The 25,187-nt window shown below is 34.9% G+C and overlaps 5 protein-coding genes across 6 annotated transcripts in view; 3 read left to right on the top strand and 2 right to left on the bottom strand.

The window, feature by feature from the left end:
* Positions 1 to 1,016: 1,016 nt before the first annotated feature.
* On the top strand, positions 1,017 to 2,806 carry P32 (complement C1q binding protein P32). The gene is made up of 5 exons (XM_011503748.1): positions 1,017 to 1,258; positions 1,433 to 1,583; positions 1,756 to 1,958; positions 2,202 to 2,290; positions 2,372 to 2,806. Exons 1-5 carry the CDS (start codon positions 1,042 to 1,044, stop codon positions 2,516 to 2,518), a joined length of 807 nt encoding a protein of 268 aa, XP_011502050.1. The 5' UTR covers positions 1,017 to 1,041; the 3' UTR covers positions 2,519 to 2,806.
* Positions 2,807 to 2,883: 77 nt separating this feature from the next.
* On the bottom strand, positions 2,884 to 4,845 carry LOC105365551 (ankyrin repeat and MYND domain-containing protein 2). Its single transcript, XM_011503747.1, has 3 exons — positions 4,261 to 4,845; positions 3,785 to 4,162; positions 2,884 to 3,710 (listed from the first exon to the last, which is right to left on the bottom strand). Exons 1-3 carry the CDS (start codon positions 4,456 to 4,458, stop codon positions 3,120 to 3,122), a joined length of 1,167 nt encoding a protein of 388 aa, XP_011502049.1. The 5' UTR covers positions 4,459 to 4,845; the 3' UTR covers positions 2,884 to 3,119.
* Positions 4,846 to 4,965: 120 nt separating this feature from the next.
* Positions 4,966 to 8,295, top strand: LOC105365550 (zinc finger CCHC domain-containing protein 8 homolog). Of its 2 annotated transcripts, none has more exons than XM_011503746.1 (7): positions 4,966 to 5,443; positions 6,220 to 6,469; positions 6,556 to 6,860; positions 6,927 to 7,137; positions 7,211 to 7,391; positions 7,577 to 7,665; positions 7,768 to 8,295. In XM_011503746.1, the coding sequence occupies exons 1-7, from the start codon at positions 5,178 to 5,180 to the stop codon at positions 8,272 to 8,274; spliced, it is 1,809 nt and encodes a 602-aa protein (XP_011502048.1). In that variant the 5' UTR covers positions 4,966 to 5,177; the 3' UTR covers positions 8,275 to 8,295. The 2 variants fall into 2 exon arrangements, with proteins under 2 accessions (XP_011502048.1, XP_011502047.1); XM_011503745.1 differs by having other exon boundaries at positions 7,508 to 7,665.
* A 1,369-nt stretch (positions 8,296 to 9,664) lies between these two features.
* On the bottom strand, positions 9,665 to 12,698 carry LOC105365549 (protein claret segregational). The gene is made up of 6 exons (XM_011503744.1): positions 12,474 to 12,698; positions 12,157 to 12,207; positions 11,075 to 12,081; positions 10,695 to 10,992; positions 10,351 to 10,625; positions 9,665 to 10,277 (listed from the first exon to the last, which is right to left on the bottom strand). Exons 3-6 carry the CDS (start codon positions 12,079 to 12,081, stop codon positions 9,869 to 9,871), a joined length of 1,989 nt encoding a protein of 662 aa, XP_011502046.1. The 5' UTR covers positions 12,157 to 12,207; positions 12,474 to 12,698; the 3' UTR covers positions 9,665 to 9,868.
* Positions 12,699 to 17,680: 4,982 nt separating this feature from the next.
* The window catches only part of LOC105365613 (uncharacterized), a 7,854-nt gene continuing 347 nt past the window's right edge, over positions 17,681 to 25,187 (top strand). The window contains exons 1-19 of the mRNA XM_011503828.1: positions 17,681 to 18,398; positions 18,713 to 19,113; positions 19,327 to 19,433; positions 19,551 to 19,708; positions 19,785 to 20,750; positions 20,863 to 21,041; positions 21,120 to 21,174; positions 21,878 to 22,045; positions 22,212 to 22,326; positions 22,410 to 22,614; positions 22,712 to 22,833; positions 22,916 to 23,092; positions 23,187 to 23,332; positions 23,433 to 23,512; positions 23,610 to 23,942; positions 24,014 to 24,266; positions 24,377 to 24,462; positions 24,591 to 24,810; positions 24,888 to 25,187. The exon at positions 24,888 to 25,187 is cut by the window's right edge and continues 116 nt beyond it. Coding sequence (XP_011502130.1) covers positions 18,866 to 19,113; positions 19,327 to 19,433; positions 19,551 to 19,708; positions 19,785 to 20,750; positions 20,863 to 21,041; positions 21,120 to 21,174; positions 21,878 to 22,045; positions 22,212 to 22,326; positions 22,410 to 22,614; positions 22,712 to 22,833; positions 22,916 to 23,092; positions 23,187 to 23,332; positions 23,433 to 23,512; positions 23,610 to 23,942; positions 24,014 to 24,266; positions 24,377 to 24,462; positions 24,591 to 24,810; positions 24,888 to 25,187 — 3,918 coding nt within the window. The 5' untranslated portion in view covers positions 17,681 to 18,398; positions 18,713 to 18,865. The remainder of the gene's footprint in view (positions 18,399 to 18,712; positions 19,114 to 19,326; positions 19,434 to 19,550; positions 19,709 to 19,784; positions 20,751 to 20,862; positions 21,042 to 21,119; positions 21,175 to 21,877; positions 22,046 to 22,211; positions 22,327 to 22,409; positions 22,615 to 22,711; positions 22,834 to 22,915; positions 23,093 to 23,186; positions 23,333 to 23,432; positions 23,513 to 23,609; positions 23,943 to 24,013; positions 24,267 to 24,376; positions 24,463 to 24,590; positions 24,811 to 24,887) is intronic.

The following is a 25,187-nucleotide window of genomic DNA, read 5'->3' as shown; positions in this document are numbered from 1 at the left end:
AATAGCTTTGCGTGGCTTTATCTTTTTTCTCTTTTCCAACACGGATTATGCTGTATTATTGCTCATTGGTTAGAGGGAGACAAAACGTTTGGGATACAAAGCGATTGGGAGGTAGTGTAACAAGAATTATTATTGCATGATCAAGAGAGGCGTTTAGTAAAGAATAAATTGTACGGGAAGTTTGTGGCCCGAAGAGTTGTAGCGGAAAGAAATTAAAGCACGGCTAAAGACGCGCAAGCTGAAATTTGAAAATGTGAAATTCAAAGCTAACGAGACGACGCGAATCAAACGAAAGTAAATGAGAGAGAGAGAGAGAGAGAGAGAGAGAGAGAGAGAGCAAAGAATCTTTTTTTAATATAACGATGCTGACGAACCGTAAGTCGATGCTTTGCGATTGGCGTTAATCACACGACCAACGACTCACGTTACGCGGGAAAAGCACAAAATTTTGAGAGAGATAAATAGAAAATAAATAAATAAATAATTAAATAAACAATGTGATGGGCCGATGGTGTTTGACTTAAGCGACGGACCTACTCGATCGGGAGGAGCGCTGATTTAAAAATGTAAAATGTTCTCGTGTACGTAACGAGGCACACCGAGCCATCCACGAAGGACCTTCCCCAACCAAAGTCACCCGACAATGCCCAAATTGGTTATAATAATTTCAAATACCGGAAAACACGGCGCCAGTCGTTTGTGGAACCGTCACCGCCACCACCGCCACCACCGTCAACCGCCAACCGCCGTCGGCCGAAACGCTCGCAGACCAATGCGCGTCGTCGCCCATAAGCCGAGGTCGGCGCCCCATTGGCCGGGCGCCCACGGGTTGAGAAAGAACGAGAAGGAAGGAAGCCCGAGCCGGCCCCACTTAAAGAAAAGCGGAAGATCGAGTGGATGGCCACCATATTGTGACGAGTTGCAGAAGCACGTTTTGCATCGTGATCGCCGAGGGAACTCGTCGTGTCGAGAAAGTTTGTCGGATCTCGGTGATAAGCGTGAATCTTGATTATCGGCAGGTCATATCATCGGACGAGCAACATGAACGGCATCGCCAGGAGCGTCATTCGACTTCCGAGTTTGAAGAATCTCGTGAAGCCGGGCAAGTTGAGCGCCGCGAACGCACAAACGGGAAGGTCGTTATGGAGCCAAGTGCAGCAGCAGCCGCCAAAGGTCCTCACGGCGTCGTCGAGCCTCGTCGGGACCCGGGAGCAGCGGCCCTGCACGTGTCTCTCCTGTCGATTCGCCCACACCAAAGGTTTGAGATAGAATTGCCCTTTCTCGTCCTTCCCCTCCCAGCCATTCCCCAATATCACGGGCGTCCGGGTCCTACACTACCAGTGAAATAAGAAGCCTCCTCCGTCCGTTCAAGGTCTTGGGCATTGGCTTTCGCTTCAGCGATTGACTAAAATTTACTTTCGTTTGTTTGTAGCCGAGAAGGAGCTCGTTGAATTCCTGGCCGAGGAGATCGTCGCGGAGAAGAAGGCGCAGAAGCTGAAGACTATTCCGACGGAGATAAAAGACTTTAAAGTGTCGCTTAATGGTGCCGAAGTCACACTTACGAAAACAACGAGCACGGAAAGGTAAACGAGGGCGAGGGGGGTGGGGGGGCGCTCGGGCAATTATAGCGTGCGGTTGTCGGTGCCGGTGCCGGTGCCAGTGCCAGTGCCGGTGCCTTGGCCTTGGCCCTGGCCATAACCTTAAACTTAGCCCTGATCCACCCGATCTGATGGCGCATGTATTCTCGTTGTTTAGAATCACGATATCCTTTAACATAAACCACACGGTGGACTCGGAATCCAGTTCGGAGGTCGAGTCGAATGACGACAAGGGCGACGTCGGCGAAATAAAGAGCAAGCCGAGTTTCGAGATCGACATCAGGAGGGGAAACCAGACTCTATCGTTCGGCTGCTCGTTTAACAGCGAGCCCGGAGCCTCGGGAATGGACGACTCTTACAGTTCGTATAGTTATTATCCTATTCGTAATTGCAAAGGGCTGATATTCCAAAGCGTTGAGTACGGTCCGAGAGATCCTAATGATCGCACCGATTATTTACCTTTGGTAAAGCAATGACGGCACTTTAGCTCGACGTCTGCGCGTCAAACAGCTAACGAATGACGTGGAGAGTAGCGCGAGTGTCACATGGACGATGCCGGTCGAGCGAGCTTTTTAACGTATTCCATTATGATTATCATTGCAGGCGATATCTTTGGTATTGACGAGATAACACTTTACGAGGGAGAGCACGTGGAAACAGTTTACTCGGTTGCTGGTGAAATCATCGATGGGGTAAGTTTGATAAGAGTTTGATTGGAGTGCACCTTAGCCTCGGCGTCGATCGACACTAAGCGACGATTGATTTGCTTTCAGTACCTCTACGACCTTCTCATGAATTATTTGGAGGAGAAAGGCATTTCCAATGAATTTGCCGAGCAAATGGTCGAGCTAAGTACAAACTACGAGCACACTGCGTACATTGGCCTGCTGGAAGGCCTATCCAAATTTACAACAAAATAATTGCTAATTCGCTTAAGTTCCGATTTCATACATAGAATGTAAAAGCTGTATTTTTATCATTAGGATGTTAAGAATTGCTAATAAAAGTAACTAGAAAATCAAAAGCCTTGTGCGAGAGATACTTCTTTGATATAAGAGTTTGATTAAGCTAGGATATAATAAGCTCGTAAATTCACACTTATAAATAATCGCTTTATATTTGAACTGTACATAATATTAAGATAAAAGCTAATAGACCGGAGCACATTTGTTCAACACAAGTCGCATCAATAAAATCCTTACATTTTGTTTTACACTTTTTAACTCGTGTACGAGGTGTGGGCGCGTTAGTTGTGTGTGTTTGTTTGTGTGCTGCGTGCGGATGTATGCATGGTTGTATAAGAATTATTGCAATGAAATTTCAGCTCCCAAAGTAACGGTAAACGGATAAGTTTCATATTTATGCTTTACAATTACGAGATCGATATAGACATGACAAGTACATAACATTTCATGTTAGCATACGGTAAAACAATATATCACTATACATGTAAATACAAATAAATAAGATTTAATTGACAGCCACAGTTTTATTGCATTGGAGAAGCTGGGCACCGCTTGTTTATTCATTGCTTGAATCTGACACTTTTACATGCGATGTGTTGGACTGACTCGATCGATTGCAGATCTTTTTGTGAATGAACCAATGCAGCCTCTGACATTCTCTGTCGCAGTACTGTACCGATTTGCACTTGCTGCATTTCTTGGTTGCCTTTTCCTCTCCGCACGTGATGCAAATTTGAGAATAGTCGTTGAACACTTGTTGTCCATTGATTGCCGCTTCGATAACCGATATGGCACTTGGTGGATCCGTACTGGCTAGCGTAGCGACCATCTGACGAAAGATTCTACTATTTCTGTACTGAAATTCCCTTACCGTTTCTTTCAAAAATAATTCCTGATACTCGAACGTACCATCGCTTTTACATTTTAAGAACTTCTTGACAAGCAGCTCTATCACATCCGACTTCTTATCTTCGATCCCTTTAACATTGTCGTTCTTTTCGGCTTTTAAAGCCCCCTGTTGCTTGTGACACTTAATTACCTCCGCCACCACGCAACTGAGATAGTGATACTTAAAGGCCATTACTTCGTTCGTCTCCTGATCCCTGGTCATTTTTCTTTGGCGCATTGCTTCCAGCACCTTTTGAATCTAAAAAGTCATGCGTTTATTAAGGGACATTCAAATAGCCTATGATTTTGTACGAGCACAGATGCCATATATACCATTGGCAAATTATCTATTAAGCCTAAAAACTTTTGTAAATTCAACACTACTCGAACTGGATTAACGTTAACTTGCATAATAAATAAGTGGAAGTTGTCGGCTATGTGCGGATGCAGCATTGGCTCAGTCTGTAAACCTTGTGGTTTTATATAATAATCTATGTCTGCTTTTGGAATGAAGTTATTGATGGCCACGACGCAATTGTGATTCCCCACAAAGGCAGCCATTTGAGCAGCCGTTCTCCCAACGCTGTTGGTCGCGCTCAACTTTGCTCCGTGCGCCAATAGAAGATTACACAAATCTGCATTACCGCTCAATGCAGCAAAGTGCAGGGCTGTGTATTCGTGCACATGCTGGCATTCGTTTGTGTTGGCACCCTAATGCAACATAAGATGATTTATGAACAACGAACGTCTCGTTGGCCACGAGAACGCCTCTTTTCATTCATGAAAATCAAAAATAAGCAAAAGCTTACGTGATCGAGCAGCATCTGCACAATTTCCCTGTTGCCTTTGTAACAGGCATGTTGCAACGGACTCATGCCATTTTCATCAATAAAATCGACCTTGACTTTATTGGCGGCTAGTATCGTCTTCAAATCGTCCGTCTTATTGCTACTGATTTTATTGAATATCTCCTTCTGTAGTTGCGGCAGGCTCTCGACACTCGACATTTTCCTAAAATATAATTCCCCTCGCCTTGGTCGGTTAATCGTTAAATAAACGTAGGTTAGAAACCAGTCCAGCAAACTTATTATCGACGAGACAACAAATTCTTCTCCAATTAACAATGACTTAACAATGTACGCTCGAGCCAGTTTACGACTACCTTAAGCACCTACAAAATAAAAATAAACGGCAACAACAAGCATTAAAAATTGACTATCTGTAAACAACTATTTGTTTTATGTACAATTGGCTTTTAATAATTTAGATTTAAGAAACTGGCGTTAAGGCGCGTTTGTATTGGGACGAACGGGTTTGTGTCGGTGGTGGCTTGAAATGCATATTATTAAAGACTCGGCGTTGGAACAATTGTGGATGTTGATAAAAAAATTTCGGGAGAAAAAGTCGTTTTTGCAATGGCCTGGGCCATTTGATGTCTGGACATTATGATTGGCAGATATTAATTATTAGACTTTGGACAAGGCAGTCTGAAAATGGAATATGAAAATGAGAGAGGAGAAAGAGAGAGAGAGAGAGAGAGAGAAAGACGAATTTTCGGCATTGAACTGTTTTCGTTGCTGATGCGTACGAGCACTTGACTCAGCGGCAAAGCCCCGTCTTATTCGAATTACAAACAAACAAAATTATTATTTACTAAAATCCAATGCCCGTTGGCAGGGGCCAAAGCATTTCGTGAAAGTGGAGTGCAATACACCGGGTTTTATCCATGAGTGCTTTGATAAGCTCAGCCTCGGACGAGGTAATACCGTTGGACGACAGCACGGAAGATAACAATGATAGCGTCTATAACCTATCGACTTTGGATACAACAAAAGTTCATTTCGACGGGACTTTACCTCCTGGAGTGGCCCCCGATGGTTTTGTGATTCTGAACGAGGTCGGTGATCAGGAGCAATTATCGACGAGTAACGATTACAGTAAAGATCCGCAACCCATTTTCAAAATTTTCTTTAGAGATGCTTCGGCTTTTCAGTAAGATTCTGTATTTTTCATATGTATTGATTATGCTTTTGTAAAGTACATTGACGACAACTTCTGGCCCATTTAATTTAAACATATTAATTGATTTAAGCATTTGATAATACGAATTTCAAAATTAATTTGGCATATACAACGATTATGTAAGACGTTATTGTATTTATTTTTTATTTTCATTGTCATTGCTTTACGCTGTTAGTCAGTTTTATCAACAAATACTTATAATTTGACGAGAACATTGTTCAAATGAGAAGACCCATTTCGCTATTTATGTCTTTGTATCGCAAGAGAATTGGGCGAAACTAACTCTTGGTATTGTACATTTTATTTTTATTTTTTATTATTCATATATTATACTCTGTATCGACTGGCCCTTATAGTTGTAAATAGTCGTAAATAGTCGTTCGACTATATCTTATCTTTCCTCGTTGTAAACTCAATAAAACTTTATGTAATAAATTGAATCTACTTTGCTATTTTTTGTTTCATATTATAGTTTTTCTCTTTTATTATTTTTATTTTATTTTTTGTCGTTGTTGTTGTTGTTGTTTATTTTATATCTTAAATTTTCACGAGATATTGGGTCAATCCAATACTAATGTCGTATCATTATAAATGTACAATTATAATCTTTAAATTAATATCTATCCTAAAAATGTCATTCACTTAATCATTTGAATGTATTTACATGTAATGATACGCATCATCCAATCTAAATGCGTTCTACTAATTTTATGCAAATATTGTTAAAAAGTCCATTTTTGTTTCAGAAATTACAGCGAACAAATTGAACGATTCTTAAAAGAGCTAATATTACCCAAAAATATCAATAGGAATGTTAAGTCCACGACCGAGGATTTGATTCTTCAGATATTCGATTCCAACGATAATGTGAAACACTCTTCCTATAATGTATCACCAAAATATTCATCGAAAGAGAAACAATCAAATAATTCTTTATTTACCATAGATACTAATCCTAAATCTCGAGATGATCTTGACATTCCTATGTATAGAAAGGTTTGTCTTACCGTTCGTTGGCATTAATATCGTTAAGTATTGCGCCTTTCCTATCTTTCATAATTGATTTATTATAACTCTTGTAGAAGTTTAATAAAACTCTTCAAAAATCTCAAGACGAAGTCAACGAAATAAAAGAAGATTGCGGACCAAAAAGAACATGCTTCAATTGTTTAGGTAATCACAACTTACGCGACTGCGAAGAGCCCCGTAATTACGTAGCCATAAATAAAAATCGAAAATCTTATAATGCCAAACGAGGACCCCTAAATGTCAGATATCATTTAGACGAGAATCAAAGGTTTGAACATTTTATCCCTGGTCAAATAAGCCTAAATTTACGTAAAGCTTTAGGTGTAAAGGAGAATGAACTTCCAAGGCATATTTATAGGTAAATGTCATGCTCTTGGTGTACATTGTTCTGCATTTATAATTTAAAATTTACCATCTTTCGTAGAATGAGGACACTAGGCTATCCTCCAGGTTGGCTAGAAGAAGCTCGATTGCAACACTCCGGATTAGCTTTATTTAATTCAGAGGGTTGTGCGGAGGCTGAATCGGACGAAGAAGGTGAAATTATTTGCCCGGGTGATAAAGACAAATATGATATTAAGAAAATTATTGACTTTCCTGGATTTAATGTCATAGCTCCGTATGGAACGAGAGAGGTAACTTATTGATTTATCTATAATGTTAAATAAGCGAACGTATGAAATTTTTATGGAAATCGCTATTCGAAAGGAATGTAAGCAATACTGGGGATCGTCGATGCAAGAACGATACAGTAAAGCCGCCATGTTATCTTATTTAAGTAATAAAAAGGTTGATGATGGTTACGTGCGAAAAAAATTGCCAAACCCTGCTAATTTAAAAGTACGAACGGATATGAATCCAGGCGAAATGGATATTGACGAAATTACTGGTAAATAAATGTTATTTTCAATATATATACACACGCGCGCGCCCGCGCATACACACGCACACACACACACATATATATATTACTTGACATATAAGTTGCATTGTTTTATACTTCAGAGACTTCAGTAGAAAATGTACCTGTTAAAGATTTATTTATACCTCCATTGCCTAAAAATGATATTATAGAAGTACCTCCGCCGCCACCACCAATACCAATAGCAGGAGCAGAAGATTCAGACTGTCAACCATGTGAAAATATTTCAATGGATTTGAATGTATGATCACGATATCATTCACTTTAAAATATAAACTATGTGAAATTATAATGGCTATTGTTTAAAATAAACATTTGATTGATTTTCATTTACATTTACTAGGACGAAAGGCTAGATCCACCGGTAAGAACTTCTTCGCCATCTTTGGTTGATCTAGAGAATGCAAAGAATCAGCTCCTTGCTGAATTAGACGGATCTCAATCTAATATCAACGACGTGGTAAAAGAAGTAAATCAACCAGAATCTTTAGAGGCTTCGGCATCTAACACAAATTTATCAAATACTCAGCTATCTGAAATGGAGTCATCCAAGAGCGAAGAATTTGATTCAAATAAAATAGAAGATGTAAATAACGTTACTCCTAAAAGTAGCTCCAGAACACCATCTACATCTGGTCACCAATCAATTTTAGCAATACATCTAGGTACTCCCATATTAAAAAGTACTTCGCCTTACCGAAGATTACCAAATTCTGAAAATTTTTCCAAATCTATAAGCGAAGTTATCAATTTCGAAAACTTGCCAGACTCTACCGGTAAATACGATCAAATGTCAGAATTGTTACAAAAAGTACGAACTACAATATCAGAATTACATAAAGAGCAATGAGAAAGTATATATGTACATATATACTTTTTTGTGAAAAAAAAAATTTATTCATTTTATCGCTATAGTTTCTTTATAAACTAAATAAAATTTGTTTTGTATCTAGTAGTATTATTTTATACCAAAAAAATTCGTTTGTATATTTCCCTTGAAAATTGAATAGGACTTGTTTTATTAACTTAGCGGATATTTATCTGTTAGAAAGTTCATTAAATAAAAAATTGGAATAGCTATACATGGTTTTATTTGCAAAATTATATATTTAAAATATTATCTGTACAGTATCGTAGAAATTTGTAAAAAAAAAAAAAAAAAAAAAAAAAAAAATGTTAAAATTTCAAAATAATGATAAACTTATCTTATACTTTTAAATCATATTTCCTCCATAGGTTAATGAATTATTGAATCGAATGCAAATAATCGTTATTTTTATGAAGTTTTTATTATAATTAACATAAATTTTGTCTTATAAGTAAAAGAAAAGTTCCTTTTCTATGTAATGAATAATTTAAAATACGAAACTGGTATAAGTTAAAGTTTTACGGCAATAACAATTAGCAATAATATTACACATACAGGACATGTTTTTATTTTAAGTTTATGAAGTTTTGCTCAATTTCGTAATTAAATGTTTCGGTTGAAAGCTTTAATTCTTAAATAATTATTGTAAAATTTGAAAAATGTCTTGTAAAGTAATAAAATTGAATAATATCCGTAAATTTATTAGCCATTGTTAAATTTATAAGTAGAATGAGTAAATAAAGAAAAAAAAGAACTATAGACACTACTTTTAAGTAAAAAGTAAGAAATTTGTGTTTTATGCTTTTGTAAGAATTATAAGGGACATATTTTAGTACGATAATATTACTTTATTAAAATAAAAATTTAAACAAAATATAAGATTGTATTCAAGGTTTTTGTTCCATAATAATTTTTTTCTGTTTTAATAATTAAAATCGTGTAATTTTCAAACATACTAAAATTAAAATAATTTTTCAGCATTTTTTTTCTCAAAATACTTAACATTAGTTTTAAAAAAAAAAAAAAAAAAAAAAAAAAAAATTTAATCCGTTATAACATGCAGATTAGGCTTCTGCAAAATTTTGTTATACTTCATATGGAAATAATTAAAATTAAAAAAAATAAAAAAACTAACCACTTTTTGATATTCACATTAATACGCATAATATTAAACTATGATAATCAAAGTATTGACGTTTTAAAATTTTTACATAAAACTATAAATTACTTTTTACAGCTTATACAGTCAAAATTTTTATTTTGATAATACATGGATTTAAAGGCAATTTTCTTATTAGTCAAAATAGAAAAGTTAAAAATCTTAATGAATACCGATACTTTATAGGTATTTATTCTACAATTAGGTATACATTAAAAATAATGTTTATAATTCAATAACTTGATAGTAAAACGTGTCCTAATATACTTTTTTCTATAAAATTATTCTTATTGTATTTTTGCTTAAAGTAAGACTGTAAAAAACAGTCTCTAATAAGACTTCATTCTTGTCCAATTTGACAATAAAATTTGTACATTTTCAGCATCGAATATCATCGAATACAAATTTTAAACAAATTTATAAAACAGTCCTTATCTTTTTAATAGTACCTGTTTTACAACTATTAACGTTGCTGCCAAACCTTAATGAATTTAGTGTTTCATTGTAGGATTCCTCAAGGGGTGAAATATTTAAAAGCATAAGAGTCTTAGAATTTCCTCCCAACGAAAGCATGAGCAAGTGGGTGAGCTTAGAATTTCGGTAAGGTATGTGGTCTTGTTTTTGAAGTAATGCTAAAATAACGTGTCCCAAATTAGCCAAAGACTTATTAATATTTTTTGTTTCTGCGACTCTTGCAGCTTCTTCATTCTTTAATCGCTCACTTCCAGCTAAGTCTACTAAATTTAAATTCCCAATAGAAATTTCTTGTTTATTCTTATGTGTACCTATCAATCGTATTCTTGCAACAGAATGTGACCGAGAAGATCTGCAAAAATAATACGATTCAAATATCTCACGTGGCGCTTCACTAAAAACAACTCAACTATACGTTACTATACCTCTCGTTTGACTGCGTTGCTGCCATGGCGCGATTTTGCTGAGCAATTAAAAGGCATTGCTGTAATTCTTCGGGGCTGTTAATTTCTTGAACCAATAGATTACTAACATATAAATCACTTCCTTTGCTGTCCGTCATTCTTATTTCGTGCGTTTTTCGCGTGTAATCAAGAAGATCCACTATTTGCTCGTTATAAATTTCTAAAAAACTTGCTTCAATTTTATATTCCCAGCCGAGTAATTCAAATTGTTTCATTTCTTTAAAAATATGCTTTACCTAGAATGTGAAGTTGCAAAGTGATCGTTCGTTTAAGAAACGTTTGGTTTTACAAAAGTCTGCTCATACCGTTCTTGGGATCATGCCTTCGTCGTCTGTACCAGGAAAACCTTCCATTGTGTAGGTTTTACCCGAACCTGTTTGGCCGTATGCGAATACACATACATTGTAGCCCTCGAGCGCAGACTGCACAAGCATCGACAATTCTGCAAAAACATCAGCTTGAGAGGTATTTGGTGGGAACACCTTGTCGAAGGTAAATTCTTGACGTTGCCCTTTCAATTTTATATTGTTGATATTAGCAACGTCCCCATCCGCTTTTCCAACTTCGAGAGTGCATTCATCAAGATAATTAATAGCGCATGTGCTAAGAAAATAATTTATAATCATTAGTTTATTACAATCATTAAAACTTAATTATAACAATTAAATAATTATTTTTAGCTTACTTTTTTATTGCTTCTTTAGAGAGTTTAGGCCTAACTCTACAAAAAACTCTAATATTCCCTTTTAATTCTTGAATAGCATTATGCAAAACTCTTCTCTCTTTATCCATATTTTGAACTAATGCTCCTAAATCTTCATTAAGTGTTTCGAGCTCGCTTATTCTGTTGGTACTACTTTTTTCTTGAATTTCCAATTTGTTTTTCAATTGCATTATTTCATTCTCCTGATCTGTTATTAAAACTGCTTTAACGCACAGATCATCTTTATATTGCTCCAATGAAACTGATACTTTATTATACAAGTCTTTTGATTCCTTTAACTCTTTCACTAAACTGTTCTTTTCTGTTTGTAGCTTATCAATTTCTATCTTCAACGTTTCCACTTCTTTAATTAATTTATTGGACTCTGCTTCTAAATTCTCAGCTTTTAATCTATTAGTACTCTCACTTTCTCTAAGATTAATAATTTCACTTTGTATGTTATTGTATTCTGTTGATACTTCCCTATGTTTCTGCTTTAATGTAGTTAATTCATTGTTAGTATATTCTAAACGACCTTTAAGATCCCACTTGCATGGCTTGGGCCCCGCTGGTTTGGTAGTTGTTGAAGTTATTGCTCTAGCTTTTGCAACAGTACCGACTATAGTTGCAGGTCTTACTGGCCTGATAACTGACTTCATTGTTGTTTTTAAATTTGCTCTTTTCGGCTCAACATTATTAGCGATACCTGGTCTTTTCAAAGGTGCTTTTGTTAAATTTGTTCTTGTTATCGAAGCCATAGTTTTTGATCGTGTTAAAGGCGCTTTATTTTCATCCGCTGCGTTTGCAGCAACGTTTAATGTGCTCAAAGTTTTTGTTGCAAGTTTTGTTTCTGAATTCTTTATTATATTTGATGCATTATTACTATTTGATGCCACATTCGATTTTAATGAATTATTAATTGTACCACCGGTTATTGTTTTAGCAGGTACTTTAAATTGAAAATTCAATTTTGGAAGACGTGATTCCATCTGTACATAAAATAATTGTAAGAACTACAACTTATAATAAATAATAGAATTAAAATAATATTTCAAAAATCTTACCTTAAAAGTTACAGCTATTATCAAAACTTTTAAGAATTAGTTTACAGTTATCTAAAATAAATTTCATAATAAATTTAATATACATTAGTAGGATTAGTAGGATACTTTATAAGTAATATTTATGACTGCAAAATTAAGATATTCGGAAAAAATAGAAAAAAAAACAATGAAAAAGTATAAACAACATATGAAAATATTGAAGATAATAAATAAAAGTATTTATTGATAAATTTTCTAGATCCTAATGTTCATTACGACCATAGGAAATAACAAAAACTTATGCTAATACAATTGAAAAAATATAAAGCGCTACCAACCCTTTATAAATAGCTTCAGATTTGTGACACTGCATGCAATAAGCAAAATCTTCGCGAATAAAATCGTTATTCTCATGAATACGCCTAAACTTCACAAATCACGAAAACTCATTTTGTTTTCATTTGCTGGAAATATTTATCTTAATGTATAGTTCGGCGGACGTTAAACAATACCAATGCCGGCGCGTTTCGTTTTCCCGGCCGACCAGAAATGGCAGTTAACGTTTGGCAATTCCCAAAAGAAACGTTAAAAAGTTTAAAATCTTATTCAAGTTGTCGTATCACGCTATCTCGACATCTAACCAATCAAACGCCGTCAAAGCGACGTCAAACGGCGCGTCACGCCCATCATGCCTGAACGTCATTCGTAGTCACAGTCCGGTAAGCTTCAAAATGCCGTAAATTTCTTGAGAAAAGAAAAGGACTATCACGTGGTGTTATTTGAACTTTAGTGAATTTTATATTTACACAAATATTTCGATAAATTCAGTATTTTAGATTATCATTTTTATGAATATATTTAAAAAGGCTTTATTTCAATTCAATTAGACTCAATAATTATTAGAAACATCTTATTATTTAATGATTTTGAATATTGATTTTCACATATTTATAATATATTTTTAATATTCCAATTATTAATATTGTGAATCTAGAGGGGATTGCGCGTATTTATTTGAATTATTAAGATATCATACATTCGTCCTTTTATCGAATTATATGGGATTTGTAGGCTTGAAAATTACTTTTATTTCATCAGTCCGATAAGCAAATATTATATCTGACATTATCTACTTTCCTATTATATTTTATACTCGTGTCAGAGAAATTTTTAAATTTCAAATACACAGCGAAGCCAATAAATAATGAGAAATATTCCTAGCTGAAACAACAATTTTATTACATTTGCTCGTGACATTTTAATCGATCGTTTAAAATAAGTTTAAACGAATTAGTAATATAATAAATATTTGAAAGAATTGTACCTATAGAATAGAAACTTTTCTAAATAAAGAAATAAATAAAAAAATAAATAAAAATAAATTAATGACTAAACAAGTATCTGCTAATCGTAATTATTGAAAGAAGAGAAATTTTATGAATTTAATACAGCCGTATAAGTCGAATAAAACACTCTTTTCTTACAGATAATTAGATAAAATTCTAAATATTACTAAATATAAAGGCTAAAGAAAGGAACATATAATAAATTAACTAATGAATTACATGATAAACAATAATATAACATACAATTATACTCAAAGTAAAAATATAATAAATGCTTATTTGAGTGCTTTTATCAATAAACTTTTCAATAGAATCTATAAGTTTTCCCCCAGTGTTTCGAAATATTAAAAAAATTATACATTATTAGGAAATTTTGAAGAAAAACAAAAAATGATATGTATATATATATATATATATATATATATACATATATATTTTAAATATATAATAAATTATAATAGATATTAATATATCAATCGAATATTTTTGATAAAACAACGTTATGAGTTTACAACAACAAAAAAATAATTTTTAATTTAGTTATATCTAAAATAGGTAAGATATATTATAGTTTTACTCCTCCGTTCGACATCCTTACGCATCTTACGAAAAATTTGTAAAATATAGAAATGGACAATTGGATTTTTTCGTAAAAAATAATAATTCCTTATTATTACTTCTGTTTTTATTACTTTTAGTAATGATATTGTCCTTTTGGTTAAATAATTTTCTTTCATACCTTAAGGTTCAGATTCTAGGCATAAGAGAAAAATAGAACGTACATAGATAGTTTACTAATTAATTTATGATACGGCCTACTTATTTTTCACAAATTAATATATAATTGCCAATCTGTAACTATACTTAATAACATATCTATTACTTGTTTGAATTTGTTACGAAAATGTATTTTATATTAAAAAATTTTAACGCATAAGAAATAATAACCATATATTAAACAATAGTTATTAATGTTTTATTAATTACATTTTATGTATTGATTATAAATAATAAATGAAAATTTATTGTCTAAAAATACAGTAATTGGAATGAGATTGAATATGTTATTTTTGTTACTTTATTATGTGTTTTAGCCAAACTTTACAGTAAACAAAATAGTTGAATTAAAACTATAATTTTTTTTTTTTTTTTTTTTTTTTATGATTTTAAAAATATAAATTTTGATATAATTTACAGATAAATAAATGAAATACTTAATTAATATTAATTTTATAAATATATGGCTTTGTAACAAGTTTATATATCTAGTAGAAACATTCATAAATCATCTTTAGGTTAAAATATCGAGTATAAATATTAAAAGCATAAGACAAATGTCGTTTTATCCTTCGTTTTTGTAAATTATTTAAATTAAGAATTAATGCTTCGATAAGAATTAATAGCTAAATTACGATAAACAGGAATTGTTTGCATTCGTATCCCTTAGCATACAAAATTTTCATAAATTTCTGATTGCTTATATTATTCATTATTAAAAACGAATAACGATCGGTAGGTTTTTATTCTTTCTTGACAGCGAAACTTTATTTATCCATATTCTAAGTAAAATATGTCCACCTTTTTTGTGTAAATACGTAGCCTCTGACTTGAACGACCAAATGTGGTTAATGTTAAAGCCATATAATCAGAATTTAGGTTCAGTTCATGATATTCAACGACCCAATAGTAGTGACATTAAGTACAAATCTGCTTGCATCTGATGTAAAATTAAAATAAATTTTTTATTTTACTCCTTATTTTTACACGGTGGTAGATGAAAAGCTTTTATTTACATTGCCAATTCATTTAAAAGAATATTCTCTCTAACAAACATTTATGAAATTCTTATTATAAAACCGCTCCTTGTATCTAATTCAACATACAAAATTTATACGTAAATTAATAATAATAATTATAATAATAACAATAAACATTATTTGAGAATTGATGGAGCAATTAATATGTAAGATAATGCAAAAACATGTACAATTATGAAGTTTTTAATATTAAGTGTTTTATATTTTGCTGCACGTAGGAATGTGGAGGATATAACTGAACCTGAGCATTGTGACAAATAGTGTGATTGGCGAATAAGGTAGACCATGGGAAAGCGGAAAATGCCTTATTTGAATTCACATGTGGAAAAGCATGTTATTAAGCCGAGATATCATTTCTTTCTGCACATCAACTAGAGTTAATTAGCCGATTGTTTATATCTTTATCTCTATCGAGACTTTTAATTAAAGCAATTAAGCCACTAAAATTCAAGGGGTCATTCAACAATTCGAGTAAGCGTTTTATAAGATATTTAATAGAGTTATAAAAATTACCGTTCAAATTGACAATTATTTGAATTTTTGAATTTCCTTTGCGATTAAATATACCTTTTTCTATCAAGTGGTGTAGATTAAGTTGGCCTTTAAATTCAATGATCGAGTAAACATATTAAAAAATATCATCAAAAGCGTTGCTTTAAAGAAAATTTAACGAGCATAATCAATTATATCAATAATCCAAGCTCATTGGCACAAATTGTAATTGAATATGAAATGTGTCTTTTAATAAACCACGTACATTGTGCAAATAAAATGCGTTGGGCCGAACGGTCGGATGAACCGGAATTGCCGCCACTCTACATTATCGCTTAAACAACAATATTCATTCTATTCATTGAAAATGTAATGCTAGTAGTAATGGGAACAATTTAGGATGCGTCACGTCCAAGCATAAACACATCCGAATGCAAATCAAATTGTAAATAGTGCTAAAACATATTTCAAGCTCAATTCCAATGACGAGCAGATGAAGCGTAACAATGTGCGTTTTTATCGAAGATTTGGCCAGGTGTTGGCGTTCCGAAATCGCCATGTTGGCTAGCCCTTGACAGGGGTTTAAAATCTTTGAGATCGTCGCCGTTGTTGCCGTAGCTATTTTGCAGATCAAGTTAGCTTGTTCGCTCCCACTCGCTCTCTCGCCAACTCTCTCCCCTCGCGCTCTCTCTCTCTCTCTCTCTCTCCCTTTCTCGCACACGCGCGCACGCACGCATACAATCATTCCACTCCCCTCTCTACCCGGCTAACGTACCGCTCCTACTCGCTTGCTCGCTCGCTCTTCCACCATCGCTCCGTCTTTATCTTACATTTATTCCCCTGCACTACCGTAAGCCCATGTAAGTGAACGTTTTTGCCTAACGTCGGATCGCGCCCGCGCGCGTGTTCCGCACGCATTTTCGCTTTTCGTAAAGATACTCGTCGGCAACAAGCTCATTTCCAAGGAAAGTACGTGCTGTGCGGCTCGTCACCTCTCTCTCTCTTTCCTCTCTCGTCTTTCGTGAATTGTTAAAACTTAGAGTTCCATCCTCCTCCTCCCCCTCGCCACTCCCGGAGAGAACGAAGGGGAGACTGCGACTGAGTGCGAGAGAGAGAAAGAGAGAGTGAGAGAGAAAGAAAGAGAGCAAGAGACGAGGACGAGGACGACGACGAGGACGACGAGAACGGCGACGACGACGACGACCACTACGACCACGACCACGACCACGACCACGACGAAAACGACGACAGCAACGACGGCGACAACTGCAACGACGACGACGACGACGACGACGACGACGACGACGACGACGACGACGACGACGACGACGACGACGACGACGACGACGACGACGACGACGACGACGACGACGACGACGACGACGACGACGACGACGACGACGACGACGACGACGACGACGACGACGACGACGACGACGACGACGACGACGACGACGACGACGACGACGACGACGACGACGACGACGACGACGACGACGACGACGACGACGACGACGACGACGACGACGACGACGACGACGACGACGACGACGACGACGACGACGACGACGACGACGACGACGACGACGACGACGACGACGACGACGACGACGACGACGACGACGACGACGACGACGACGACGACGACGACGACGACGACGACGACGACGACGACGACGACGACGACGACGACGACGACGACGACGACGACGACGACGACGACGACGACGACGACGACGACGACGACGACGACGACGACGACGACGACGACGACGACGACGACGACGACGACGACGACGACGACGACGACGACGACGACGACGACGACGACGACGACGACGACGACGACGACGACGACGACGACGACGACGACGACGGCGACGACGACAACGGCAACGACGAGGACGAAGAACACCGTGGCCACGACATCCCCGACGGAGAGCTTTTCCTGGGGCTACTTAGTGGCAATGCCGAGGTGACCGATCGTCACCCGCTTCGCGGTGCACCTCGTGTAGTTTAGAGCCGACCCTTGCTAAGGAAATAACGTTTGAGCATCGTCGGTTGTTCGTCGAGATCGTGCGCCGTCGATTGTCGGCTCTCTTCCGAATTGAAAACTGCTCTTTGTCACGAACACGCGTTGAACGGTGTACAGAGGACGAAAAACATCGTTTACTCCCCCAGTGCGCGCACCTCATCTTTGAGAGGTTATGCCGTCGTGGATTTCGATACTCTCCAACAAGAGCAGCATTACCGTTTGGAATTCCATGGGCCCCCGGTGGATCAATTACACTGAGGTGCCTCGAGACTGCTGGCCCCTTATGCATCCCTCGCCGACCATCGACCACACCACGTCTGGTTAAGAGTGCGCGTATTGTTGCTAAGAGGGTGGTTTTTCCGACATCCGTACGTCGGAGCGCCGAAAAGACTTAATTTATGTAAAAATCGAGGTCGTTGGTGGCCTTAACTAGTGACGGCGACGCTTAATTTCCAAGCGAGTTTCCGAACTTAGTGGCTGAACTTACCTCTACTCTTTAAGCTTACACTGACTTAAAAGAAATGCAATTGACTCTTACAACAGGCATTTTTATTATACATTGACGAATTTATGGTAATTTGTATTTGTCTTTAACGATAAGATATATATCCTACTATTTTCATTTAAGTTGGATGAAAATTTTTACCACCCTTTGCAATGAATCGATTTAACTTAGTAGAAGATGCAGTATTATTTCACTCGTTAGATCGACTGATTTAAAGTACGCATCAATTGTAAATGATATAATTTATCCAATTTGTAGTTTATCTCGCAGAGTACTTTTTAGCTACTAATACTTTCTCTCGTAAATACGTCAAGGCTTTCAATTTATTTCCAATATGAACAATTACTCTTGTATTTTAAATCATGCGCGCTTTTATCGGTAGGTAGGTATTGCAGAGATCCGGAACATAAAGCAATGATTTAAATGGACAACTGTATTTCAATTATTTTTCGGGAGCAAAGATCTTCTACTAATCTCGATACAAGTGAGAAACATAAGATTACTCGCCTGTGGATCCAGTCACGCATTAAATACTATGGCACATTATTATAATGTTGTAACCAATCCAAATGGTACATTTACTATTGAAGATATACAGCAAATATGTTCCATTGACGGGGAAAGCGTTCAAATAGTTGTCGAAGATATTAATAACGGTGCAAATGTAATACAGCAACCAATTTTAACTTATACCGCTGCGTCAGATAATACCGAACAAACGATATTTTCACAACCAGCGATTAATCTGGGAACTCATGTTACCTCGTCTCAATTGGAATCACGGTAATTCAATGTAGCCTTACTTTAAATTTACTTTCTTTTTTATTTAATAATACTTAGAACAAGAAAGTTCCATTTAATTAAAATACAAAATTGTCAAATATACAAATATTTTATACAATAGATTTATTCACGTTTTATCCAAAGTAAATAATTTAATATGAATAATGAAAAGCTATCTTTTGTTTTATAGAATAAATTTTGCATTTATTTTAGGCCAAGCGTATATATAATTAAAACAAATGATCCACCTCTTCAACAAAGTATATATACAAAAACAGAATCGAGTAATTCAAAATTTCAAGGCGATAACAATGTTAAAGGTAAAGTCCATCGCTAACTAATCTAATTTTGCGAATGAAACCGTTACTGTTTTGAAATCTTACATTCAGTTTTAAATGTCGTACACATTGAATAATGTTTCAAATAATCTTTTAAAGGATCCAAGGAGCCATTAAATATATGTTACACTCAGCCTCAAGCGGATTGGCTAAGCACTCGAGAAAATAACGAAACATTTGAATTAGTTATTAAAAAAGATTCGCCAGTGAAAACTTTTGCTTCTAATACTATAAAAAATCAACAACACGTCATAACGGTTTGTACATTTACTTTATAAATACGCATTATTTTACAAAGTCTAGCATAACAAAAATTTTTATCTGTAAAACCAGACGCAAATTCCGTCTTCTAACGTAATACAAAGTGGATCGAATAAAAAACCTAATCGGTTAATTCCTCTTAATAAACGGCACTCCATAGGAACTCCACCTATTGGTATTTTGAGAACCACCCTGCAAGGTTCGAATTCTCAAATTACAAAACTAGAGAAAATGAAACGTAACTGTAACCTTACAAATGTTTCACCCGCACGTTCGAGAGCTTTAATACAAGGTGGAGTTAATAGTAACCAGTTAACGACTCCTCCACGCACACCTCAAGCACGAGCACCAATTCATGCGAATGTGTCTCAAAGAAATTCATTACCAAATTCAAAAAATGCACCAACAACGCACTACCCAGAAATGGGCCTTTTAAGTGAGAGAATAAGACAGGCTACTTTAAAACAAAAACAATTGAACAATGAGCGACAAATACAAAAGCAACAACAGCCAGTAATGGCTGTTACTCCTATGCCTCGATCTGTTCAAACAGTACAAGCATCTGTTCAAAGGCAAAGAACCATGGGACAAATGTTAGGTTTAAATCGTCAGCAAGTGCATTTACAGCAGCAGCAGCAGCAGCAGCAACAGCAGCAACAGCAGCAACAGCAGCATCTGCTGCAAAGACAAACATCAGCAACGATGCCAATAGCGCAACAAAATCGGCAGATTCAAGCTTCTAGAATGGCTGATGCGGAACAGCCAACGGAAGCTGATTCCAGTGAAAATGCAGTGCAATTAGAAAGACTAAATCAGCTTAATTGTACCACAAAATCAGATACCGAAGAGAATTCGAGTGAAAGTTTTGCGTACTTGCAACAGGAAATAGATGATCCTCATACTGCAATTGTACAGCAACAAATTACTGGAAACGAAGCAAAAATGCTTGTAATTCTAGCAAATGGGGAACAAAGGTTAATTACCTTTGAAGTACCTAAGGAGGACTGTACTGTTCAAGATCTACTAGAACAAGTAACGGTTATATATTCTTTTTTTTTCTTTACTTATTTTAAATAATTTTTTTTGCAATTAATTTTTTAACCCTCTAAAGATAGAATTACTTCATTGAAGAATTTGTTGTTATTTTTAGGCGAATATATATTCTTCCGAAGAGCCTCATGTGTCTTTAGTGTCAGATCCAGCTCTTGGTATAAATTATATAGTCGACGTTACGGCTAAAACAGCAACTCAGGAGGAAGAGCAGCGTGTTGAAAAGGCGTCTAGTGAATTAACCAATGTAACTACTAATCTCGTTGAATCCAAGACACCGTAAGTTCACTGTCGTAATACAAATAATTAATATTATAATGAAAAGCTTGTACATTATCTTCTTATTTTATCTTGAAGGATTAAAAATAATAATGTAAACCCGTCTGCAGCTCAGCAAACACTAAGTCCAAGGGTACGTGTTTATTTTATTAATTATATACAGTTCGGTGATATTTATTTGGTAGTATGAATGTATACATAGTTGAGCTTTTAGAACTATGCAATCAATTTCATTTATTATTTATGAAATACGTGTGCGCGCGTTTACGTGTGTGCGTGGGGGTGTGGGTATGAACGCATGGATGTACATAAATAGATAATTTTTAAGGATTATTTGTACATGAAAATTGGATCCAAAGTTTCTTTTATTTTGCTAAAATGTTATGCATTAATTTCTTTAACATGGCAAGATTTTATTTTGTTTTAAATAAATTCAATTGTGCGAATGATTATAACGTACCACAAGAGCCTAGGTATTTATTTTTATACAAAAGTCATAATAGAAAAATTAAGGCCAAAGCACAGCACGTTAATTGTTTCCAAAAACAATTACTATAATGCTTCTATAACTGATAAGAAATGAAAAATTGTGATTACGTTGAAATAAATTTGCACTCCCGTGTAATTTAATCTTAATAAATATTCTTGCACTTATTTACCATAACAACATAACAAACAAAGTAATCTTAGTCTAGACTCAAACAGTTAAATTGGAGTCGTAATAAAAGGAAAGATTATGGTTCATGTATATTGTAATTTAATTGTTCATAATTACATAACAATTACCTGTCGCATAACAAAAGGCAAATTCTATCGTAGCTTTTGTATGAAAATAGGTACCCAAGTATATCAAGGGGATGCTGGCTGTATGTTCATTTTGCGGTATAAGTGCACCAGATTTTAACAATTGTATGAGATGTAAGAGACAACTACCAGAGAATGTTAAGGCGATATCAATTTTTTCTGGTACACCTCTTAAAAAGGAAAACGCCGTTCCTGTTAATGTAAGAATATTTATTAAATCTTTTTTCCATGTCTATTAATATAAAGACAATTGTCATCAAAATTGTGCTAGTTGCTTAAAACTTGTCCCGTTGTAATTGCATATAAACATCTCATACATTCGCTTCAAACGTTTAATGACATTTAGCACAAATTCTTGTATTTCAGTCATTTTACAAAAAAACTGAATCCAATTTGGCTCAAAAATTAGAGCGAGAAATTATCTTAAAGAGAGGTAGAGGAAGAGGTCGGATTACTAGAGCGAAACAAATTAAAGAGCCAGGTATGACAAATTTCGCGTTATTAATGCAGAGATTATGATGCTTCAATTTTGTTTTTTTAAAAAAAAACGTGCATTTATTATAGAATGTTTGACTATATCTTCGGATGAAGAGGATGACAATAGGAAGCAAAAGCGACTGGACGAAAATAAAGAAATAACCACATCATCGACCTCAGCTAACAATGAAGAATCGGAAACAATTCTCGAAAAAGAACCAGTCATAACTAATAATTCAGTCTCTCCAACAACTGTTGAAAATACTACAAATTGTCAACATCCAACAAGTACATATACCAATACATAATAGACTAAGCTCAACAATTAACCTTGTTATTATCATTTATTATGCTGTCAATTGCAGGCGGAGGGAAAGGACAGATATTACAAATCGTAGTACGTTTTTGTTCTGTCGTACTGTAAGAATAGGATCCTATAAATATATTCCAAATGATAAAATTGTTATATCGTCGAGTGGCTTAAAACTTGAAGTGCCACTTTTAGAAGATGGTAAGTTTACTTTAGCACGTAGTTAAATACTCGTTCAACTGATATTATTGATTTAATAAAACGTACTCCATTTATTATGTAGAAAAGTCGTTTATCACCCTTGAAATTAAGATTAATGATTTGGTTAAAGTCTTAATACATTTTGCCAAATCAATGCCAGTTTTATTTTTTTATACAAATGTAGCCACTGGCTTGAAGATAAGAGATTTGTTAGGGATGCAAGATCCTAAAGGTCCATACTTTGATCCTGCTAGTAAAGGTACAACAAATACTTCGTTATTACTAAATAAATAATTGAACGAGCATCTCAATATTAATGTCAATTGCGTTTTATTTTCTTTTCTTTGATTTAGATCATACTCACAAAAGGATAACACTCCTACCGGAAAAGATCACAGACGAGTCCAAAACAATACTAAAAGACTTATATAAATCAATATTTGAGGAATTAAATTCAAAAGAAGCTAATGATATTCTTGTAAAAGCATCCCCAAAAACAGTAAGTTTTATTTGTAATATTAACAATTTATTGAAATGAATATTCATAATATTAAATGTGCTTAAAATAATTTATTAAATATTAAATTACTTACGCTTAGACGTCTCAAGTACAAACTTCAATGAAGAAACAAACATCAACCACTTCAAACAATACGAACTCAAATGGAGTTATACAAACGTAATTATCAAATTAATTTTCTTTGTAAAAGCTTTTTTAAATAATTATATAAAAAAATTATATTAATTCTTTTTTCTTTCATTTTTTTTTTTTTTAGTATCACTGTGTATCCTCCACCTCCGGCTAAAGGAGGTATAGCTATTAATACTGAAGACTACACGTGTCTTGCCGAGGATCAGTTTTTAAATGATGTCATTATAGATTTTTATTTAAAATATTTAATGTTAAAAGTACTTTCTCAAAGTGATAATAACAAAACTCACGTATTCAGTTCGTATTTTTATAAAAGATTAACAAGTCCCCATACACAAGCAGCAGAAAGCACGGAAAATCTAACAGCTGCTGCTAAACGACATGCCAGAGTTCAAAAGTGGACAAAAAATGTTAATATATTTGAAAAAGATTTTGTCGTTATTCCTATTAATGAGAAGTAGGCTAAATTTTATCATTAATATAATACGTATATTATTATTATGTGATAATGTAATTAAAAATTTCCAGTGCGCATTGGTTCTTAGCTATTATCTGCTTTCCTGGCTTAGTCGGTACAATAACACCAAAAACAGAATCAAAAGGTGAAAATGAAAAATCGCCACATAGAAAGAAAAAAGACTTAAAAGTACAGGCATTGACGATTGGCAATACAACCATTACACCAGTAAGTACTATAACAATAGATACTAACGAGGATGGCTCGGAAAGAGATGAAGCTGAAGGCGATGATGAAGAAATGGAAAGCGATAGCGATGAGGATGTGAGTTTTATCATATATACGATGGTTTTTAATTAAGCCTTCGTTACATTTTCATACACACATACGCTCATATAATGACGGACTAATTAATTATTGTTTATTTCGTTTAGGATGACTCCGAATTAAAAACAACAAATACTGAGCAACCTGAAAGAACAAACAGTCAGACTCCACCAAACAAAGAAATAACAAAAGTGTAAGTTTTCTATTTTCTAATAATATTCCTGTATATTTATAATTAATGTTAAAGTCACTATCACTATCACTATCACTATCATAACAGTGATATTTAATGATATTTAATTATAACGATCTTTGTTCCAGTCCTTGCATATTAATATTCGATTCGCTGGCCGGAGCTAGTCGAGCGCGAGTTGTAGCGACATTACGAGATTATTTAAGTTGTGAATATCAAGCAAAAATGGGCGCAGAGAAGCTCTTTTCGAAAGATACGATAAAAGGTGCCTGTCCAAAAGTGCCACAGCAATCAAATTTCACCGACTGCGGATTGTATGTATTGCAGTATGTAGAAAGTTTCTTTCAGGTAACAATAATATTTAATAATACGTTAATTTTACCAATGATAATACAACATCTCTAAGCTACAATAATTCGTTGCAGATTCCCATTACGGATTATACATTACCTATTAAGACATTAAAAAACTGGTTTGAAGAAATTGTTGTTACTCGAAAAAGAGAGGAAATAGCAAAATTATTGATCGAATTGGTGAACAATACTAAAGGAAATAAAACAATCAATTTACCGAATTTAGCCTTTCCGACACAAGATGGGAAGCTAAAGCAAAAGTCCGAGAGCCAAGTAGAGACAAGAGCATCAAAAATAGAAATTGAAAATAAAAAGAAACTTGCTGATGCGGGTGAAAGCAAAGTAAATACAACTACGTCAACACCAGAGAAT

Source organism: Ceratosolen solmsi, unplaced genomic scaffold (assembly GCF_000503995.2).
Source record: "Ceratosolen solmsi marchali unplaced genomic scaffold, CerSol_1.0 scaffold48, whole genome shotgun sequence".
In the NCBI taxonomy this organism is placed as follows: Eukaryota; Metazoa; Arthropoda; class Insecta; order Hymenoptera; family Agaonidae; genus Ceratosolen; species Ceratosolen solmsi.
Note: the sequence above shows the minus strand (reverse complement) of the source record. Positions and strands in the feature narration are given on the sequence as shown.

Bases quoted from the DNA above. Each gene is read 5' to 3' on its own strand.
- LOC105365549 (XM_011503744.1), bottom strand. From the start codon at position 12,081: ATGGAATCACGTCTTCCAAAATTGAATTTTCAATTTAAAGTACCTGCT. The intron at 10,993-11,074 runs GTAAGCTAAAAA...TTATTTTCTTAG, and splicing joins TCTAAAGAAGCAATAAAAAA to CACATGCGCTATTAATTATC. The intron at 10,278-10,350 runs GTATAGTAACGT...TTATTTTTGCAG, and splicing joins GCAACGCAGTCAAACGAGAG to ATCTTCTCGGTCACATTCTG.
- LOC105365550 (XM_011503745.1), top strand. From the start codon at position 5,178: ATGAGTGCTTTGATAAGCTCAGCCTCGGACGAGGTAATACCGTTGGAC. The intron at 6,470-6,555 runs GTTTGTCTTACC...TAACTCTTGTAG, and splicing joins ACATTCCTATGTATAGAAAG to AAGTTTAATAAAACTCTTCA. The intron at 7,138-7,210 runs GTAACTTATTGA...GCTATTCGAAAG, and splicing joins CTCCGTATGGAACGAGAGAG to GAATGTAAGCAATACTGGGG.
- P32 (XM_011503748.1), top strand. From the start codon at position 1,042: ATGAACGGCATCGCCAGGAGCGTCATTCGACTTCCGAGTTTGAAGAAT. The intron at 1,259-1,432 runs GTTTGAGATAGA...GTTTGTTTGTAG, and splicing joins TCGATTCGCCCACACCAAAG to CCGAGAAGGAGCTCGTTGAA. The intron at 1,584-1,755 runs GTAAACGAGGGC...CTCGTTGTTTAG, and splicing joins AAAACAACGAGCACGGAAAG to AATCACGATATCCTTTAACA.
- LOC105365551 (XM_011503747.1), bottom strand. From the start codon at position 4,458: ATGTCGAGTGTCGAGAGCCTGCCGCAACTACAGAAGGAGATATTCAAT. The intron at 4,163-4,260 runs GTAAGCTTTTGC...ATGTTGCATTAG, and splicing joins TGCAGATGCTGCTCGATCAC to GGTGCCAACACAAACGAATG. The intron at 3,711-3,784 runs GTATATATGGCA...ATGACTTTTTAG, and splicing joins TAATAGATAATTTGCCAATG to ATTCAAAAGGTGCTGGAAGC.